At 44.0% G+C, this 16,986-nt stretch overlaps 2 protein-coding genes across 2 annotated transcripts in view; both read right to left on the minus strand.

Moving 5' to 3' along the window:
- Positions 1 to 723: 723 nt before the first annotated feature.
- On the minus strand, positions 724 to 9,011 carry LOC117385225 (uncharacterized). Its single transcript, XM_033982531.2, has 4 exons — positions 8,815 to 9,011; positions 3,028 to 3,285; positions 2,609 to 2,962; positions 724 to 1,876 (listed from the first exon to the last, which is right to left on the minus strand). Exons 1-4 carry the CDS (start codon positions 8,912 to 8,914, stop codon positions 1,584 to 1,586), a joined length of 1,005 nt encoding a protein of 334 aa, XP_033838422.1. The 5' UTR covers positions 8,915 to 9,011; the 3' UTR covers positions 724 to 1,583.
- A 2,184-nt stretch (positions 9,012 to 11,195) lies between these two features.
- Positions 11,196 to 16,986, minus strand: part of LOC117372101 (general transcription factor 3C polypeptide 1-like) — a 39,852-nt gene continuing 34,061 nt past the window's right edge. Inside the window, exons 37-40 of the mRNA XM_055223596.1 lie at positions 16,534 to 16,896; positions 15,327 to 15,595; positions 14,498 to 14,696; positions 11,196 to 12,304 (exon numbers count right to left, since the gene is read on the minus strand). Of these exons, the coding sequence (XP_055079571.1) occupies positions 12,044 to 12,304; positions 14,498 to 14,696; positions 15,327 to 15,595; positions 16,534 to 16,896 (1,092 nt within the window). The 3' untranslated portion in view covers positions 11,196 to 12,043. The remainder of the gene's footprint in view (positions 12,305 to 14,497; positions 14,697 to 15,326; positions 15,596 to 16,533; positions 16,897 to 16,986) is intronic.

Raw genomic sequence — 16,986 nt, forward strand, 5'->3', positions numbered from 1 at the left:
GACAACATCTCCACGGAGATAAGCTGGAGGCAGAACCTCTACCACAAAGGTTACGTAGTGCACCTTTATCTATGAGCAATGAGCTTACAGTGTGATATGATAAAGGTCTTATTTTGGAACAGTGTTAATATTGCCTGCATTTTTTCACTCCAAATAATCTCAACAGGGTCGGCACTGGCTCCAAATGTTCCGTTCTTTTTTTCCCATTGACATAAACTAGAAATATTTGAAAAGTTTGGTGTCTACAGTCATACAAGTTATGACTGTACTTTAAACAAATATCTGAAACCGTCTCCAAATAGAAATTAATTTTATCACAAAATCATCCTTGGAGTAATTTTGTGGTAACAGTACTCCTACTTGAGTATTATATATCGTACAGTGTAACAAGCCTACAGGAAGTGACAGCAGCTGACGTACGACACATTACCACCAGCACCAGGACAGTTCTGAGGATGGCTCGCAGCTAACAGCCCAACCATGTCAAGGGAAATACATCTCAATTATAAGTTAAAAAGAAAACAATAAGCTAACTCAGCTGATTAACATCTGACTTATCATTTGTTTATACATTAATGTAATTGAAATGGCAAAACATTAAAGCAACACTGTGTAACTTTCTGGAGGTTGCATGTTACCTGCGTGATTTCCTAGAAATAGAATGTTACAAACATGAGGACACATATTATGTACTTTTTTAGTGCAATAAAAACATCCAAAATTAGGTTGGTTACATGAATCCTTTATTGTCTTAGCAGGTGTGTGAGTGGACAGACTGAACATGGGTCATGGGTCATGGGTCATGGGTCATGAGTAATGGGTAATGGGTAATGGGTCATGGGATAGCCCTGATTTAGGCCGTCACCATTTTAGATCTGATACATTCTCGTTTCAGACTGTCCTGTTCTAGTCCTGTATCAGACCAGGTTTATGTTAAACCATTGTTTATTCTCATCATTTAGTCATAGTTTACTCCAGGTCCTGATCAGAAAAACAAACAAATAAAACAAAACTAGTACATTCATAGAACATCAATTATGATAAAGCATTTATGTGACATATGCATATGACAGGATGGACAGTCTGTACAGTTAACATCATAAGAACACTTTTCTAAAATTCTGTTTATTGAAGTTTATAGTTTTACTTCCTAATTGGCTGCCATAATGTAAAGGCACGTCCTTAACTGTTACCTAGCAACCATAATGTCACCAAGGGTCAGAGTTTTTCTAATTAATACAACAGTAATTACTTGACAAATAAAAATATATGACAACACCTGAAAAAAATGTGTGCCTTGCATATAAATTGACCCTGCATTTTCAATATGTACTTTACTGTTACTACTCCTAACCACTAGCCTACTACAACAACTAGCTACTTCCTAATTTTCAACTTTTTCCTTCACAAACCATGACCTGACTATGGTAAAACGATGAGAAAACTATGAGAATTATTATTTACAACAATCCAACAAATTTTTACCTTGGAGATCCCGTCGTATGCACTTTACACTCACAGTTGTCTGGTCCCTCTTGTCCCTCACCTCCATCTCTCTTGCACCTTCCCTGAGAGCAGGAGGTTCAGAGCAGGGACACTAGACCCCAGCAGACCCAAACAAAGATGGAGGTGTAGAGGCTGTGGTGGAGGACGGATGACTGTCCTGCAGAACTCTTGTTTGTTGGTGTTACACTGTCCACTGGTGTTGCTGTGGTCGTCGTGGTGACATATGGTGTTGCTGGGGTCTTCCTCCGGACATATGATGTTGCCGTGGTCGTCGTGGAGACATATGGTGGTGTGGTCGTCGTGGGGACATATGGTGCTGTTGTGGTCGTTGTGGGGACATACGGTGCTACTGTGGTTGTCACTGGGACATCTGGAAGACACAAAATGACACATATTAGACTTATATATATATATATATATATATATATATATATATATATATATATATATACGGCCCCTCCCTGCCCCTCCCTGAGCAGGGAGGGGCCGTGTGGTGGCAGCATGAAGAACACTGCAGGAGGTAGGCTTGTGTACGGAGCCTTGACTTAGAATAGTGGCCCTTATTTAAATATACTGTAACATCACACTTGAGATAGGCAAATGAATGAGAGAGGGTTGTTGGTGTGCTATGCTTCATGTTGACAGTAGTGTTACATCAACTGAAAACAGTGGCAAAACCCCCATGCCATACCCCTGACCAAACCTCTGTAAAACTCATCTCTTTGAGATGATCCCTGGGCTGCACTGCAGTGGCGCTCTGCTCCTGTGACTGTGTTACACACCAAAAAGAGTAAGGTGCATTATTTACTCTCTGACTTGTACCATGTAATAATGTCATGTACAGTATGTGTGTGTAACTGTGATAATATAATAATGTCATGTACAGTATGTGTGTGTAACTGTGATAATATAATAATGTCATGTACAGTATGTGTGTGTAACTGTGATAATATAATAATGTCATGTACAGTATGTATGTGTAACTGTGATAATATAATAATGTCATGTACAGTATGTGTGTGTAACTGTGATAATATAATAATGTCATGTGATGAAGGTGGCCTCAAATGTGTTCATTCATTCCCACCCAGTGAACACTCACAGAGCACGTTGGCAGTGATGTTGTGTGACCTGACCACTGGAGGGGGCTGTGGGCCTTCAGGCCCCAGCTCCAGTCTGGCCTCACACCAGAAGGTGGCGCCATGGTCTTGTCTGCTCACGGTGTGGTTCAAACACAAGTTCACGTTCACTGGACGCTTGTCTGTTGTGCTGCTTCTCATGACACTCAGCTCAGTGAGGCCCCTGTAAAAGGCCACAGTCATGTTCTGAGCAGGAGCCACAGCCTCCACCTCACACTGCAGACAGTACAGCTGGTCCTCCTCCAGGGGCCCTGAGGGGTTCTCCAGCAGGCGGCCCGAGTGGTTCCTAAAGCTCATGGACACTTTCTCTGGAGGCTCTGTAAAACAAGAGGCTTTAGTCTCTTACACATGTGTTAAATGAGAACAAGTGAAAGGTACTCACGATAAACAATCACTTCCAGAGAGGTTATACAGCTGGTGTCAAATATAAAACAATATATCTGCAAACTCCAATCTGTCATGTTGGGGACGTTCCAGAGCATTTGGTTCCCTTTCTTGACACTGGCCTGAAAGGGCTCCTCCAGGCGGAGCTCGTAGTCACAGGAGCTGTCGTTGTTGCAGATGGAGCATGTGGCTATAGCGGGGTCGCCATGCTTCACCACCAGTGGAGACGGGCTGAACACAGGGAGCTCCTTACAGTCTGCAGACAGAGAAGACATCAGCCCAGCACCTCCTCACATGTGCACACAGAGCCCCAAGATCTGCCCACAGCCGGCTTCAGGATTCCAAACCTTATGGTCCCTAATTGTTGCCATCTGATATAAACGGTCAATGGCTCTCATGAGCACGCGTTTAATGGAACTGGCTGACTGCTCAGTGGAAGAGCTGCACAAATAGGCATGTATCTGTACTCACTTCCTGGTTCCTATTGGGACATAAGTGGGGTTCTGCCTGGAGCTGTATGCAGACACATCCGCCCCAGCTCTGAGATGATTTTACGGCACCATGTTGTTTTTGGACGGCCCTGCTTCCATTTACAGGTGTAGTTCATCTGGGCCTTTAACAGCACACCAGCATTCACAAGCAAGCAAGACTGATAGTCAAGAAAAGACCACATACATAAAGAGCATTTTGAGAAAAAACAATAAACAGTAGTTCACTTAAAGGCAACAGTGGTCAGAGCACTTAGTGATCCACCAACTCTAAGGTTAGAGGTTCAGACCCAACTTGGACCAGTGCATACTGTCCTTGGGCAAGACACTTGTCCTACTTTGTCCATGTATGAATATGGTATGTGTGTGTGTGTGTAAGTGACATGTGTGTAGCACGATGGTCACAGGTACTTTAGTTTCCCACCGCTGTGCATCCATGAACACAATGCCACCAGAAAAAGGTGCACATGTCTCAGTGTGGTTCTCGGGGCTTTCTGTAGGTAGCTGCAAGCAGCATGTGGAAGTAGCTTAAGTTATATTCTCTGGTAGTGATCAGATGTGAAGGCCTCTTCTAAGCCTCTCTTTTTTCATGATAATAAGGTTAAAGGTGTTGTGTGGAGTTTGCTGTGGTGCCGGGGGCCAGCATGATCTTTGGAATGCTAGGTAATGTTTTGGTAACTTAGTTTGTTGTTTAATGCCATACATGAAGTTAATCCATCATTGTGTATCAAAGTGTATCAGATGCTGCTGTTGCTAATAATTTTGGCTCTCTATTCAGTCTCTGCACTGCTAATTTTTTAAGGCAAGGCAAGTTTATTTGTCTAGCACAATTTGTACACAAAGTAATTCAAAGTGCTTGACAGAATATGAAAGACATTAAATTCACAATACAACAAATCAAAACATAAATAATCACAAATATTCATCATAAAAACCTTTCAGTCGTATGCACAGCAAAACAGAACCGTTTGAGCCTGAATTTAAACATTGTCAAAGTAGAGGCCTGTCTCACATCTTCAGGAAGATTGCTCCAGGTTTTAGCTGCATAAAACTGAAACGCTGATTCTCCATGTTTAGTCCTGACTCCAGGCACCAGCAGAAGGCCGGTCCCTGAAGTCCTCAGAGTTCAAGATAGTTCATATGGCACTAACATTTCGGAGATGTACTTTGGTGCTAGACCATGCACATACACATGCAAAGCTGCATTTAAGTCTATTTACTGAGCCACAGAAACCCAGTACAGAGACCTGAGCACAGGACTTACTGTATGTTCTTGTACTTCGTAGTTCTAGTCAGGACCCGAGCAGCAACATTCTGGATGTACTGCAGCTGTTTTAACAATAGTTTGGAGAGGCCTTTGATTTTTGCTGTGTTTTTTAGAGGGTAAAAATATATAGATGTTATTGATTTGATGTGGCTGTTAAAGTTCAAGTCTGTGTCCATTATTCCCTCTACATTTTTAGCCTGATTTGAAGGTTTTAGAGAGATGGGAGGTGACTACTGACACCTTCTCTTTGTTTCTGTGGGCCAAAGATGATGACTTCAGTCTTGTCTGAGTTTAGCTGGAGAAAGCTGTTTTTGCATCCACACACTGATCTGTTGGATGCAGTGGCAGAGTGAATCCACTGGTCCATACTCACCTGCTGCCAGTGAGACATAGATGAGACATAGTTAAGGTAGGATGCATTATTGCTGCGTATTAACTGGCCTAATGGCAGTATGTAGAGATTGTGGGGTCAATCCTGGGACCTGTGGGGTCCCAGGATTGACCCCTGGGGCACCCCAAAGGTCAGGGACATTTTATCTGAGATACATTTTCCAATTTCAACAAAATACTCCCTGTCTTCTAGATAGGACAGTGTCAAAAGCAGCACTCAGATCTAACAAGATCAAGACTGAGACTTTGCCTGCATCAGTGTTCAGGCGGATGTCATTTGTCACCTTGATAAGAGCAGTCTCAGTGCTGTGGTGGGGTCTAAAACCTGACTGGAAAACATCAAAGGAGTTGTTCATATGGAGAATGTTAATATGCTGTTGGTAAACAACTTTTTCAAGGACTGTGCCTACAAAACAGCAGATTTGAGATTGGTATCAAGGCATCAAGACTGCTCTTCTTTAGGAGAGGCTTGATTTCAAAGCTAGAAATCTAGTGGGTAACACATCAAGGCAGCATGTAGATGAACTCAGACTGGTGACGATCTCTTGGACAGTTTTGTCAGTTACAGGTGCAAAGTGAGTCAGCTCTAAGGGTATAGGTGGCTGCAGGGGTCTTGTTTGTGTTGTGGAATTGATAGCATTGCCCTGAACCGTGTCATTAAAAAATACTGCAAACTCATTGCACTTAGATGTGGAAATTAGTTCTAATGGTATCGGAGCTGGAGGGTTTGTTGTTGTTACTGCAATTTCCAATAATGTCCGAAAAATACCTCTCTTCTACATAAACTGTGGTTGTACCTGTGCATCTTTTCTCTGTAAATCTCAAAATGAACCTGAAGCTTTGACTGTGCCCTCCAGCACTCCACTTCCTGTGTCCTGACTGAGTCATCATTCCTCCATGGCGCTTTCTACTGATTTTTAACCATCTTAACCTTCAATGGTGTCGAAAACATTCAAAACACTCAAAGTCACAGAGATCAACAAATCATCAACATTAGAACATGAGACATTTTCAAAGTGTATCATTTCTATGAACAGTGCACCTGTTTTATCATTTATGTGTCTCCTTCAAACAACTGCAGGTCCAACTGCTGGTTTGGAAATAACAGACAGGTCAAAGAAGACACAGAAATGATCAGACAGAGCAACATCCACCACACTGACATTTGAAATATTTACTCCTTTTGTAATGAGCAGGTCCAGAGTGTGTCCTCTGTTGAGGGTGGGCTCGTTGACATGCTGAGTCAGAAAAAGGTTTCAAGGACAGAACTGAGCTCTTTAGTGTTTCTGTCAAACACATTATCCACATGTACATCAAAATCACCTGTAATGACTAAACCATCAAAGTCTGTGCATACGACTGAAAGTATCTCAGTAAAATCATCATTAAACCTCAGACAGTGCTGGGGAGGTTTGTATATGACTAAGTAGAGTATAGAGGGTGACTGTTTTAACTCCATTTTAAAGGAAACATACTCAAAAGATGAAAACACCCTAAATGACAAGTAACACACACATCTCCACCCTTTTTGTTTGCTCTGGTTTCAGATTCAAATTTGAAGTTGGGTGGAGTTGATGCCAATAGAAAATTGCATTACCTGTGTTTTTGTCTAGCCATGTTTTGGTTAAAAACATAAAACAAGATTAAAATAAGATAAAAATCATTAATTAAAAATGACTTGTTACATACAGATCTGACATTGAGCACAACAAGTTTCAGATTAGTTTCAGTAGGGCTGGATGTTATCTTTTTACAAGAATGTGAACAAAATTTCTCTGATTGGACAGTCTAACTGTCCTTTTGTTATTCAGTCTACATGGTGTAATCAGCCTACATGGCTCCATCACAGGGCCTCAGCATGATATTATCTTCATCATGAATGTATGTCCTGGGACAGCAGAGGCCCTGTGTGTCCTAGCTTTTGGTGATAACTGATAGCTCTGGGGGAAGGTTGGGAAGGGTGAGCCGGGGGGAGTTTAGGTGAGGGACCAGGTGAGGGCCGAGCAGGGGGGAGTTTAAGTGAGGGACCAAGTGAGGGCCGAGCAGGGGGGAGTTTAGGTGAGGGACCAGGTGAGGGCTAAGCAGGGGGGAGTTTAGGTGAGGGACCAGGTGAGGGCAGAAGAGGTAGAGCAGGGGGGAGTTTGGGTGAAAGATGAGGGGAGATAGCTGGGAGGGCCTTTGGTGGTGAATCAAGCATAGTTTTGAAAGGGGAAGAGTTCAGCATAATTGATGCCAGAATTCTTGATCGCACTATATTAGGTGTGAGGGGAACCATCTTAATTCCTGATGTGATGAGGCTTTCCAGATGGTTGGGAAGGTCCACTGATGAATGTCTTAACATCCACTTTATCCACCTCCTCAAATCATTTTGGTTAATCCCTTTTCAAGATTTCAATCTGTTCTGCTGTCAACTGCACCCACATGCACAATCAGCTGTTTAACTCCTTGGTGCATTGGCAGGAGTTTTTTTTATCTCAGAAACAGTGTAAATGGGGTGGGAGCATGTTTGCATTCCTTTGTGGCTCACATCGCTGATAGCACCATCTCCTAAGAGCAGCGTATCTCTGACCTTGACGTTTCGCACAGATCACCTGTCTGCTGCCGCTCTTTTGCCAGCTTCATTGCTCTCTTTTGGGACAAAAATCTATTTTCTTTTTGTATGTTAACATCAGTCTGTGACTGTTTGTAAACTGTATTTTGGGTGATGTAACTACATTAGCATTGTCTTTTAACACATGTGGCTTGGCATTCTTGTCTTTACAAAGTTTTGGAAAAGACAAAGTATCACTCAGGTTTAAGTTGAAAGCAGTTGTTTCACCCTCCTCTGCAAGTAACTGAGCCACTTACCACTGTAAGTCACAGGCAGTGTCAGGTGAAGTCCGTTTACAGATTCTAAATCAAATATCTGCGCTTGTAGCTCATTAAAAACGTCCAGAACTCCAAGCACTTTAACCTAGTCCCAAGCAGTGCACGAAGCAGTTTTGCACAAGCACTTTAAATGCCAATATTTGCACATCATCTATGTTTTGCACAGTACTAGCACTTTAACTTATTGCAAAAGTAGGATTTCAGTTGTTCTGCTTTTCATTAACGGTTGGTTAGAGATTACTAACTTTGTTCAGTTTGGTTTAATAGTTCAATTTGAGTTAAATTCTACATTTACAAAAGTTAATTTGTTGGTTGTTGTTCACTGTTTTATTGATTCACGCACCTTGAAAAAAAGGAAATACATTTTAAATGGTCATAACATAAAACTTTGCCTTTGTCCTTGTTTATACCAGGCTGATTATGTTCATTATCATTATTATTATTATTTAAAAAAAGGGGGACCCTAAACTACCTCCTGGTTACGTGTGTATAATGGGGGCTGATGGTGAAGATTGGCAGCCTCACTATTGCCAGTCTGCCTCAGGGAAGCTGTGGCTACATAGCTTTCCAACACCAGATGTGGAATGAATGCATAATGAGCAGTGCTTTGAGAGGGTTGTCAAGCTTGTAAATGCAATATAACCATTAAGGGTTTATTTATAACTAGCTCATATTGACTAACTGTTGTTTTGATTCTGAGCCCTCCGTGTTTACATAATGTATATATCTACTGGTCCTGCCCTCTGTCCAAGCAATGCACAGTGTAGCTCACCATTCTTAGCGTGGACACCAACAGCACCGAAGAGGAGACACCAGAGGAAGAGTCCAGTGACGGAGACCCTCTTGGGGCTTAAACCAGCATGTAGATCCATGAGTTCTGGTCCCTGGTGTAGTTCCTGGTGTAGTCCCTGGTGTAGTCCCTGTATAGTGATGCAGCACAGTTCAGCACTGCTCTGAGCTCCTCCGGTACATCTGACACAATACAAAAGCTACATGGCATTTCCGAAGTCAGGAGGAAGTGCTGTCAGCTCTGGACAGCCTGCAACACACGCACACTTTCACTTTTCCTGCAGATTACGGGAAACCTGGAAACGTACTGAGGAGAAGCACAAAGTGATTCACACTACAATCTGCAAAATGAAATCATATTTGTATCAGTAGATTTTGTGGTGTGGTGATAGTCAATTAATGAACAACCTAATGACCAGGTTCAACAAGTGGAAAATATTTCTGAGTTGAGGAAGTAGCAGTCTAAACATATTCAAACATACTGGAAGCAGAGGGACACAGTTGATCCTGCTTTTGAAGCTTGAGCAGGTCCAGAGGAAATGCCCAGCGCCACAGGAGTTGAATACCAGCCAGTCTCATTGTGTTGTATGGGAGGGGCAGTGGCCAGACATGCTTTCATTTTGTTATCTTTACACTTTGTCTAAATGGCAACAAAAAGTAACTAAAACCAAAAGTTCCAATTCGTTTTTTTGGATTTTCTCCTTATCTTTTTTTTAAATTAAATGTTTGTATTTTCTTTTTATTATATTAATGTACATTTTTGCAGGTTATATTTGTTTGTAGTAGTGATTTGTTCAGTACAGAGATGTTCCAAGATCCCTTAGAGATAGGGTGAGGAGTTCGGTCACACAGGAGGAGCTCAGAGTAGAGCTGTTGCTCCTACACGTCGAGAGGAGCCAGCTGTGGTGGCTCGGGCATCTGCTCAGGATGCCTCCTGGATGCCTCCCTAGGGATGTATTCTGGGCATGCCCCACCGGGAGGAGGCCCCAGGGAAGATCAAGGACACGCTGGAGGGACTATGTCTCTCGGCTGGCCTGGGAACACCTTGACGTCCCACTGGGGAAGTTGGAGGAAGTGTCTGGCGTGAGGGAAGTTTGGGGGTACCTGCTTAGATGCTTAGATGTTAACTGATACTAAAATGAATAATTAGCATGATGCATTAAAAGACATCATTATTATTATTATTGTTTATAGGTTAATTCTCCATCCATCCATTTTCTTCCGCTTATCCGGGGCCGGGTCGCAGGGGCAGCAGTCTAAGCAGGGACTCCCAGACTTCCCTCACCCCGGACACGTCATCCAGCTCCTCCGGTGGGACCCCAAGGCGTTCCCAGACCAGCCGAGAGACATAGTCCCTCCAGCGTGTCCTGGGTCTTCCCCGGGGCCTCCTCCCGGTGGGACATGCCCAGAACACCTCCCTAGGGAGGCGTCCAGGAGGCATCCTGAGCAGATGCCCGAGCCACCTCAACTGGTTCCTCTCAACGTGTAGGAGCAGCGGCTCTACTCCGAGCTCCTCCCGTGTGACCGAGCTCCTCACCCTATCCCTAAGGGTGCGCCCGGCCACTCTGCGGAGGAAGCCCATTTCAGCCACTTGTATCCGCGACCTTGTCATTTCGGTCATTACCCAGAGTTCATGACCATAGGTGAGGGTAGGAACGTAGATTGACCGGTAAATCAAGAGCTTTGCCTTTGGGCTCAGCTCCTTCTTCACCACAACAGGACCGATACAGCGACCGCATCACTGCAGACGCTGCACCGATCCGCCTGTCAATCTCCCGCTCCATCCTTCCCTCACTCGTGAACAAGACCCCGAGATACTTGAACTCCTCCACTTGAGGCAGAGACTCACCACCCACCCGGAGAGAGCAAACCACCTTTTTCCGGTCGAGAACCATGGCCTCGGATTTGGAGGAGCTGATTCTCATCCCAGCCGCTTCACACTCGGCTGCAAACCGCCCCAGTGCCTGCTGCAGGTCCTGGCTCGAAGAAGCCATCAGGACAACATCATCTGCAAACAGCAGAGATGAAATCCTGTGGTTCCCAAACCAGACCCCCTCCGGCCCCTGGCTGCGCCTAGAAATTCTGTCCATAAATATAATGAACAGAACCGGTGACAAAGGGCAGCCCTGGCGGAGTCCAGGTTAATTCTCTGTTAAACTAAAAACCAAAGCTGCTTTTTGAATCACGGCCTTGTCAATGTGCCAGCTCCTTACAAACAAACAGACTTGGGGAAAAATATACATTACATTATTAGTCATATAATTAGAGAGTTGGGAGACACAGACCAGACCCTTACCATAAACAAAAAAACTTAAATATATTTTATTTATTTACAAAGAGAACACTTACAAAAATAGGCTCCCTCATCTGTCTACTCTTGTGTTTTTTCCTGAGGTACAATCCCCTAAAAAGCAAAGCAAAGCAGTGCCCAAATGCAACCCTGAACATCCCCGGTTCATTTGGATGCAGTCAACAGTCACAAGTCCATCATGTGGTTAACTGTACAGGTGGGACGGGTGGTCATCTTGCTATGTAAACACAACACAGAAGTTTTGTGTGTGGTTCCTACTTATCTCCGTCTTGTGTGGTCTCAGTGTAATATATTTTTATTTTAATCTTTTCTGTCTATCAATCTCCCATTATAGCACATCCACAAACAAAAATAAATGCTGTGCATGCATTTAATCTGGACTTTATCAGAACTGTGAAAATAATTATATGTACCAATCAAATTAGAGAAGCTGTTTGTCCTACTTTTACAGCTTTAAAGGTGCATTCTGTAACTTCTCTGGTAGAGGACTGCCACCTGCTCATCGCCATAGAGATGTTACATTAACTTGCAAAACATGCAGCAAGTGATCTTGCTTCTCCAGAGATCTGACCTGTAACTTGGCAAGGTATATTTGTACATAATAAAATAACATTTCCATGGAGACATGAGAAAAGTTACATAGAGCAACTTTAAAATCAGAGTCAACTGGATGGCTGGGAAACATTCACAAATTTATATTTTTCCAACTAAAATCATATTCAAACTCTCTGCATCTCTGAACAATAAACAACAGTCAAAGTACTAACGAAGCCGCGACCGGAGCAGGGTCCAACAAGTGCTGCCAGGGTGCTGCCAGGCTGTTGTTAGGGTGTTGTCAGGGTGCTGCCAGGGTGCTGCCAGGGTGCTGTCAGGGTGCTGTTAGGTTGCTCTTAGGATGCTGTCAAGGTGCTGTCAGGGTGCTCTCAGGGTGCTGTCCAGGTGTGTCGGAGTTCCAGTGGCGCTCATGGGGCAGCACCTGGCTAAGGCGCAGCACGCAGCTCACAGTAGGCTCGTAGTACACCATGTCGGGCTGCTCCTCTCTGGACCCACAAGACGATGTGGAGGGCCCGGTCTGAGGAGGGGGGGCGGGTCGGGAGAACAGAGAGGCTTTGGAACGTTTCACCAAAGTCTTCCTTTTGACACAGCCCAGGTCAATGAGGGCCTACACGGAGACAAGCCAATAAAACTTGGGTTAATTAAAAATTGATTACAGGGTTCAAAGTTCTAGTTGGCAGGAAATAACAACATCTTGATATTCTTTGTTACAAGGGATGCAACAATACTCAAATGGTTAAACACGACCCTCACAGTACAACACAATACACTATATATATCTACATATATCTCTGGACACAGCTGACCCATTAGCTGCCATGTTTCAAATAGGAAGTGAACATGGGTGTTATTCTGTTACTCTCTTTAACTGTTGCTTAAAATGTTTGTTTTAACCCACCCTACAAGATCTTGGTGTTTTTATTTAGCTATTCTGTCCAAGTCAAAACATGAACATTAATAACAGACCAATCAGGTGCCTCCTTTCCCCAAAGTCACTCCTGCTAGCAACAGATCTGACTGACAGTTTTGCTAAGTGCCCGCACCACTGGTTTGGCAGGAAGCAGGTGCCCAAAATGTTACTTCCATTTAAACCCCAAATTTTTGTGTGTAGAGACTAATTGCTCCAGTCTAAGGTTACCCTGAAGCTTTTTTTTTTTTTTTTTTATATTTATGTTTTATTTAAAGCACTTGCAGGTGCATTGTTTTAAGTGCTAATTTTTAACACCTGTCCATAGGGGGCTTTTGAAGGGGTTTAGTTCAGAAAGGAATGTTAAAAGGTTCTACAGAAAAGTACAATATCTAAAAAGTAAAAGCTTGTTCCACTTGTCTGGGGCGTAAAAGTGGAAAGCAGAGTTCACCGATCAACAAACTAATGTACATTTGTGAACCAACATTTAGCAGCGAAGGCAAATACTGAGAAAGTTTACCACATAGGGCCTTCTAAATAAATAAGAGACAATGGCATATCTCTGTGAATTGCTAAAGGCCAGCCAACCTTTTGACACAGGATACAATGGCCAAAACAGTCAAATCAAACTGTACAAGATACTTCCTACTTTGAAATGAGAAACTTGATGTGTTGCCATTCTAAACAGGAAGCCCATCCCTGCACCAAAGGACATTGTGGTGTCTATTGAAATACCCACATATCTATAAGAGCTGACCATTTCAATCTGTCCGTCTAGAGCATGAGGAGCAGGTTCAAAATTATTCAAAGTTGAAAACATCGTCCACTTGGTTTTAGTGTGATTTAAGACAAATTTGTGACCAAGGAAACACTGCTGAAATGTGCAGACATAATCCCTCCAGTGGGTCCTGGGTCCTCTTTGGGGCCTCCTCCTGGTGGGACATGCCCAGAACACCTCCCTAGGGAGCAGTCCAGGGGGCATCCTGAACAGATGCCCGAGCCACCTCAGCTGGTTCCTCTCAACTTGGAGCAGCAGCGGCTCTACTCCGAGCCCCTCCCGTGTGACCGAGCTCCTCACCCTATCTCTAAGCGTTGCCAGAAAAATGGAGGGTCCAGCCCCTTTCAAGGAGTTGGGTTCCAGAGATCAAGCTGTGCGTGGAGGTGAGGCTGACTATATCTAGCTGATAATGCTCAACCTCCTGCACAAGCTCAGACTCTCCCCTAAGCGAGTGACGTTCCATGTCTCCAGGCCAGTGTCCAGAGATCTGGTCGCTGAGGCCCCCGCCTAAGACCTCCCTCCTCCCGCAGGTGGTGGGTCCACGGGAGGACGGCCCCATGTTGCTCCTTTGGGCTGTGCCCAGCCGGGCTGTGTGGGGATAGGCCCGGCCACCAAGCGCTCACTGTCGAGCACCCACCCCAGGCCTGGCTCCAAGGTAGGGTTCCTTTAATGGCAGTCTGTGCGACAGAACTGGCCTCGATTGAATCCTGAAAGGTTTCTGAACCGCTCTTAGTCTGACCTGTCCCCCAGGACCTGTTTTTGTCCTGGGTGACCCTACCAGGGGCATGAAGCTGCCGACAACATAGCTCTCACGATCATTCGAGTGTTCAACCTCTCCACCATGTTAAGGTAGAGGTTTAAGGAGAGGTATCACAGATTAAGAAAATACAATTGGAGAAAGTAGTAAGTAGAGAGCAGTGGGAGTGTACCGGGGATGGTGAGATTAAAGATTGTTCAAATATGCATCAACAACTTTGAGAGTGTAAATGGTGAAGGGAAACAACTATAACATGATTAAAAGCTCTAAAAAGTTGATTTTGCAGAATAGGTCTGCTTTAAAATAAAAACATTATGATGATTTTTGACCATGTAAAAGAGGATATATAGTGGTCTACCTGCAGCAGCTCCAACGTGGCCAACGGCTGCAGCACAGCTCTGTAGTGCAGGAGCAGGGCCTCCAGAGTGACCCCGGGCACAGACATGATGTGGTAGAGCAGGGCCTCCAGCATGCCCTTACACACCATCCGGTTCAGCTTCCCATCCACCATCCTCCAGGGACGGGCCACGAAGCTCATGCTCTCACTGGGACTCTCTCTGCACAAAAACACACATTTGAGAGAGCTACAGATGAGTTACACATTTAAATACCTAACCAAAAAGAACATGCGGTACTAAGCTTAAAGTATTATTCTAATACAAGTATAGAATAGGTCCATGTTACACAATAAGTTTTAATGTGTGTTTGGTGCATTTCTACATATTTTCAAAAGTTTCAGTTGAATGTTTTCAAAGGCATAAATTGTATTAAGAATGATCCATGTGGGTAAATACTTAATTAACAAGTTAGGGTTAAGAGTATCTAATTTTTACCGTCTTAAAAATATTAAAAACAGAAATGGTTTGCAGTGGTCCAAAGTTAATCACTAATCGTATGCATTCCAAGTATCCTAATTATTCATTGCGAAGAGTTTGTAAGCACATTTTCACAACTTTCAGAGGCCAGAACAGAGTTTTGCCATCACAGTAAAGCAAAAAAACCCAACAACAACCAGCTTGCTAACACACACTTCCAGACTGTCAGACAACAGCGATTGCATCACAGACGGCTTATTATGGCTTGTTAAAAGAGAAAAGATAGCATTTCTTCCCACAATATCAATAGGCTGAACAAGGCCAAGGACTCCTTTAGTACCACCTGAACATGTACATCAGGTCAATACTCACTCTGGAGGAAGATCCTGAGCGCAGCATGGACTCGTACAGCGGCTGGGGACACGTGATGTCCTTGGTTTGTTATCCCTCTTCTCACTGCCCTCCTGTGATCCAGTCTCGTCTGCTCCTTTCTCCTCCTCCTTGTCTCCATCTGCTCCTGTCTTCTCTCTCTCTTCCTCTGGCTGTGCATTCATCCCCTCTTCCTCAGTTTGTTCAGGTTGTGATTTTCTGTTTTCGTCTCCTTCCCCCAGCTCCACCTGGTCCTCTGGTCCTCTGCTTACCTGTAGTTAGGGAAGTCACAAAGTCAAATCTTTGATCGCTCTAACCAGTCAGCGCTTGAGCTTAGCTAGAGGGGACATAGAGTGTAGGCGAAGCTAACGATTAAAAAGCATTTTTTAAGAGACAGACAGATGAGCTGAGAAAAAGTTTATGATCTGAAAATAGGTAAAAAAATCACCATAAAATTCAACCTTTGTGAAAACTGAAGGTGCCCTGCAATTTCAACTGAACACAGCAGTTTGTGATTCTCTATGAGAAAGATCTTTTCTGGGCAGGAGGGATTTTTTTGTTGGAGTACCATTGAGGGGCCACTAATCCAACTCGAGACAGCTCTAAGTTAGTGATACCATATCCTGTTATTTTAATAGAGCCATGAGCGACCCTCACATCTTTTCACAGAAGGCTGGAGACAAACTACACAGGAAGTAGAGTTGTGCTTACCCTGATCCATGCTGTGTGGATGTAAACAGACACACATGGGGAACTACTCTCACCTTTTAACTTTTAAAGAACACTTCAAAGCAGATTCATACCGCTGTTTTGTGGACTGTGTGTCATTATTTGCAGAGGACAAATTTGAATGGATAGTAAGGATAATAATGGTGCAGTTTCACTTTACAACTTTACCAGATGTGAGTCAAAAAGTCACCTTCTTTTTGCCGTTTCCTAAGTTTTTTATGTTGCGCTTCTGTGTCCGTCACTCCGTCTGCTCCTGATGCTCTGTTTTATTGACAAGTGTAGTGGTGGTGATATTTTGTGGCTATGATATGACAGAGCAACTCAGAGTCGCACTGACACTACACACATGGGGAGCACAGCAGCTTTGCTTAGGAGGATCCATAGTCGGGTCATGCCTCCCCAAATGTCAAGGAGAAGCAAATCAGAGACTAAATCGAGCAAATTATACTGTAGTGTGTGCAGCATAAATTACAATTCACACCTTCACTGCATGACTCGTCTCTTCCTCTGCTCCCTTCAGCTGCTCCTTTGGTCTCCCCTCTCCTATGTCCCTGCAGGTGTCCAGAGCTGGTCCTTCAGTACTTGTCCCCTCTCCTCCATCCCCGCAGGTGTCCAGGGCTTGTCGTTTGGCACTGGACTCCTCTGTGCTGTCCATGGCTAATGGTCGTTTCTTCATCATGAATGGGATGTCGTACTTGATTCTAGGGATGCTCAGGTCTTCAGGGAGTGTCCTGCTCCACTGTCCCATGTTGGGGGTGATGAGCCAGGGGTCAGCGTGCAGCCGCAGCACCCAGCGAGCTCCATGGGCCCCCACCAGCAGCACCTGGCCCTCTTGCTGCAGGTCCTGGGGCAACAAAGGAGAGGAGGTTAGGAATGACCCAGTATCAATAATTTAAACTGCAATGTTATGTTTTATTCAAGTTTTTCAAAATTG

The sequence above is a fragment of the Periophthalmus magnuspinnatus genome, chromosome 1, assembly GCF_009829125.3.
Source record: "Periophthalmus magnuspinnatus isolate fPerMag1 chromosome 1, fPerMag1.2.pri, whole genome shotgun sequence".
NCBI lineage: Eukaryota > Metazoa > Chordata > Actinopteri > Gobiiformes > Gobiidae > Periophthalmus > Periophthalmus magnuspinnatus.